Source organism: Corvus brachyrhynchos, unplaced genomic scaffold (assembly GCF_000691975.1).
Source record: "Corvus brachyrhynchos isolate BGI_N302 unplaced genomic scaffold, ASM69197v1 scaffold48, whole genome shotgun sequence".
NCBI classification, from domain to species: domain Eukaryota; kingdom Metazoa; phylum Chordata; class Aves; order Passeriformes; family Corvidae; genus Corvus; species Corvus brachyrhynchos.
In genome coordinates this window covers 4,039,374-4,043,927 of record NW_008240027.1, presented here as the reverse complement: position 1 = coordinate 4,043,927, position 4,554 = coordinate 4,039,374, and the positions used below count along the sequence as shown (strand labels likewise).

The 4,554-nt window shown below is 56.3% G+C and overlaps 1 protein-coding gene across 1 annotated transcript in view; it reads right to left on the bottom strand.

The window, feature by feature from the left end:
- Nucleotides 1-4,554, bottom strand: part of PTCH2 (patched 2) — a 29,302-nt gene that overhangs the window by 15,438 nt on the left and 9,310 nt on the right. Inside the window, 1 exon segment of the mRNA XM_017743451.1 lies at nucleotides 1,558-1,752. Within this exon segment, the coding sequence (XP_017598940.1) occupies nucleotides 1,558-1,752 (195 nt within the window).

Genomic DNA, 4,554 nt, shown 5'->3' with positions numbered 1-4,554 from the left:
GGGGATTCAGTTGGGAACTATTCACCGCTAAGACTCCTGTCAGCATTGACATAAATTTCCACTGGTGTTGGCATTTAGGCATTTGCCATTTCCATATGTATAGGGCTGCCTGTACTAATTATGCTAATCACCCCCTCTGTTGGCTGCTGTGAAAAATGGCCACATTAGGCACTCCACTGCTTGCTAATGTCACTTAATGTGTGGTTGAAACATACATTCATCCCCCTCTGAATGGTGAAATTTTTCCACATTGCTGGCTTCATTCAGGCAAGAAATGAATTTTTTGAACTCAGACCACTTTTCCAGGCCCGAGGGAGAGGCAGATAATAAAACCCTCTTCTTGGGCCCTGGCGCTGCCCCCTCCCAGCCGCCAAATAACATTTAAAACACACAAAAAAAAGAGCCCCTTCCCTAAGTCCGTAGATATGTCCAAGTTAAAAAAAAAAAAAAAAAAAAAAAAAGAGGGGAAAGAAAAAGGAAAAACACTTTCTAGGAAATAAAAAAATATATAAGTTGAAAAGCAAAGCAAAATGGATAGGGGCAGACAAGCCACAGCCATCTGTAAAGAGTCTTCCAGTCTCTTTGGGTTAATTAGCAAAATTTTCCAGCCCAAAAAAGCTGATCAAGCTGTCAAGGAAGGGAAAAGGAAGAGCAAGAGGTTTTGCACTCACCTCCCAAAGATAAATAAATAAAGGTGAACTGCCTGGACCCCATCTTCTGGTGGGTGGGGGGCTACTGGGTGAGCTTCCTTCTCCCCCCTCCCTTCTTGAGAAGAAAGGTTCTTTCAGAGCCAGAGGGGACTTTGGAGCAGAGGGGAGAGCCAGGCAGGCAGGTTTTTGGGATAACAGGGACCTCAGGAGTTCGTGGCAGCAACATCCCAGCTGCTTCTCACTCCTCCAAGCCCCTGAGGACAGGGGCACAGTGTCCCCACAAATACCCAGACCCTGCAAACAGAAGACAGCAGGGTCCTGAAGGAAAAATCCCACCAGGCCAAGCAAGACAGTCCCCAAGGACCCTGGGCTGTCCCTTCCCTTCCCGCAGAGCAATACCTGTGTCACCACACCCTAAGAAAAATGGGGACCCTCTTTCCCCAGGACACCCATCTGGAGACAGAGCAGGGACATGGCAGTCCAGGAGCCACCCCTTAGGAGTGAAGCCAGCTCTGGCCAGATCCTAGCAGGCGTCTTGCTGCCCCAGACACGGGGACAAACTGCCATTAGAACCCCCCAACCTGTCAGTACCAGCCCCACACAGCCCCCCCAGATTCACCCTCTCCTTTCTCAGCCCCTGCACAAACATCCCACCCCACAAACCCGCCCGCCGGCAGCAACGAGACCACCCACCTCTCCGTGTGCCCACCCAGGAATGGCTGTGGCATCCCACTCAGCCCCACTGCTGCTGTCCCACACCCCTCCACGGGACCCACCAAGCACAGTGGGGACAGGGGCTGGGAAGAGGGGCCACACAGACAGCGGAGAGGGCGTTCAATCCCCGTCCTTGGCTTCCTGTTGTGGCTTTCCCATTCCCTATGCCCCTCTCTCTGCAAAGAGAGTCAGCCAGTGTCTCCTCTCCGTCTTTCCCTGTCGCGGGGGGAGCTCCAGGCTGCATCCCAGCCCTATCCTGGGTGCCGAGGAAGGGATGCCCTGTGCCAAGAACTGTTGCAGAGATCAAAGAAGGACAAAAGCCACTGCCAAGAGGGTTGGGGGTGTCTCAGCTTTGTGCCCCAAGCTGAGAACAAGGGAGTAAATTCCCCTCACCCCCATAAGATGAATCCTATTTCATCCCACCAGCACATTTGGGGTGTCCATGACCCCTCCGAGAAAGGGACAGGGTCTTCTCCAGGGAGACTCGGCAGCTCTTTGAGAGCGCGACGGCTGTGCGGGGCGCTCGGCTGTTCCGGTTAGGAATTAACCCGGCCTTCCTTTGAACCAGCCCTCAGCGCTATAAATCAGGCAGACCCATTCACCACCCAGGGCTCTGCCTGCCCAGAGCTTGCCTCCCCGGCCCCTTGGCCCTAAAGACGCCCTGGGAGAGCCAGGAACAGCTGCCAGGTGTCTAGAGGTAACTCAACACTCGCCGCTAGCCGGGATTTCAAAGCCTCCGAGTGGCTAATTGCTTCGGAGGAGCCTAATTGAACATTTCCACAGTCGAGTCCAATTTATGGGGTGACACAGCCTCCTTCCATCTCCCAAACAGGGATGCAGGTCAGGCGTAACCCCAGAACACCGCAAGAACCCCTCAGCCAACTCCCTGGTCTAAGGACATTCCCAGAATTGGGACAGGGGACCCTCTGCTTTCCCACAGTGGCTGGGATCACAGCCGAGGCTCAGGAGGACATACCATCAGTATGGCCCGAATGCTGACCCCAGTCATGGGGCCAGAACAGGGCTGCCCCACCCTGCTCCCCTCTTTGGGGAGGAGGGGGATGGGACAGCAGTACCATGCTCCCATGGGAAGCAGCTCCCTTCCCTCCCCTGCTCGCCAGGATCCCAGCTCCCAGAGGGCTGAGCTCAGCCTGAAGCGGGGACTGTCTGGCACAGGGTCAGACTCTGCTTCTGCAGCTCTGGGACCTCACCTGGGTGAGGTGGTTTGGGCTGGAGCATCACCACCCTTCATCCCTCAGCCTGGCTAGGCAGAGGCAGGTGATCAGGTACAATCGCCACAGGCTTCCTGAAACCCTAAACCACCCTGCCCCTGAGCTGGGACTCACTGGGCTAGGATGATGGGCCTGGGATTCCCTGCGCACATACCCTGCCCCTTAGACATCCCACAGCGCTGCCTCAGGGCTAGGATGAACCACACTCCCACAAGCATCTCACAGACCCAGAGGAGGTAGGAGCTCAGGGACCCTGGGGATCCTAAACCTTTGGAACCAAGCTGATGAGACACCAACTTTTCCAGCCAAGGAGCGAGAACTGCATTGCTTCAGCCTGGCAAAGTGGTACCAGGCTCACTGCAGAGGATGCACACTCCAACCCTGCCACACACCAGGGAATGTGAGAAAATAGGGGCTGAGAAAAAACCCAAAGCAGCTTCAAGTGCTCTGGATCCAACCACACAGTCTGGGAAATTGTGTCCCGCTCTCCAGGGGCATCCAGGCCCTCCTGTCCCCTGATAATGCCCATCACCACAGCAGCAGGATGGGGCGCAGTGATCAGGGCAGGGTATACACGGGGGATGCTCTGATCTCACCAGAAAAGTGAAGCTGAGACCAGTAATGAGGCCAGGACCTACAGATGGTTATGGGGTGCAGCTCCACAGCTGATACACGAGACTGAAAGTGTCACTGCAAACCTTCCTCCCACATCTTGACCCATGTGTGCCTGCCAGGGACCCCATGGGACTAAAGCCATCTCAGACGCATCATCATTGTCGGTCACAGGTTGTGCCAGCGCCTGAGGACACTGGGGCTGTGCCTCCCAAGAGCAAGGCACAGAGGGGTCTGCCCCAAGTGCACACTCCCGGGGGAAGAGCCCTGTCAGGAAGGACAAGGGGAGGCTCTGAGTATCACCCTTGGCATCACACGCCATCCTCAGCCTGGCACTGCAGATCCAGAGCAGGGACTGTGCGCAGACCCAGTGCACCCGCTGCCCAGGAAGGGGCAGGACACCCCAGGTCAGCGGTGTTTCACCACGGAGTGAAAAAAAAAATTAAATCCAGTCCCTGACACTGAAGAGGATGGGAAGCCATGAGAAAGAGAAGGTTCCTGAGAGAGGCCCCCGGCACCCACACTACAGCCAGACCGCAGTGTGGGGGAAATCCCCCAAGAGCAGCCGCAGTTGCTCCTGGCTGTGCCCGTGCGAGCAGGGAAGCACAGTGGGGCACAGGAAAAGCCGTGTTTCTGGGCGCTTCCAGCCGTCCCCAGGCTTGGCCCCTTCCCCATCCCACTCTCCACCCTGATGTGCCGCAAGTCCCATTCCCCTTAACAGGAACAACCACAGCCGCTTTCCTGGCCACAGTTCTACAAAACTCTTGACTCCTTGCTACCCCAAAAGCACAATAAAAATTCAATGGAGCCGGAGCCACGACCCAGAGTGAGGGAACCACGGAGGGAGCACGTCCCTGCTTCAGCAGCCACGGCTCAGGCGCTGGCTGGACCGGGAGGTATCACTGGATTTCTCTGCTACGTGTTGCAGCGGAAAGGGGTGATGGAGACGAGATCCGGGGAGGGGGGACAAACACCCTTGGGGAGTGGGCCCGTTTATAAGGTTACAGAACTGATCACTCTTTAAGCTTTCCTTTGGCCTAGAAATTTTCCTGGTTACACTCAGGTTGTCATTTAAAAAAAAAAAAAAAAAAAAAAAAAAAAGGGGGTGGGAGAGCAAAGTTGCTTCTATTGTTGAACCAAATCCAAGAGTAGCTGAGGACCACACAGGGAGCGGGGCGTGGGGGAGGAGGCAGCGCTCCCGCACAAAGATGGCTGACACCCCTCCGCTGAGCAACATCTGCCCCTGCACAGCACCCCGCGGGGACCCCCGCCCGGGGATCCCCCCGGCCGCGCCCGGCGGCACGGACGGGGGGGACGACCCCGGGCGCCGGCCCCCCCCGGCCGCC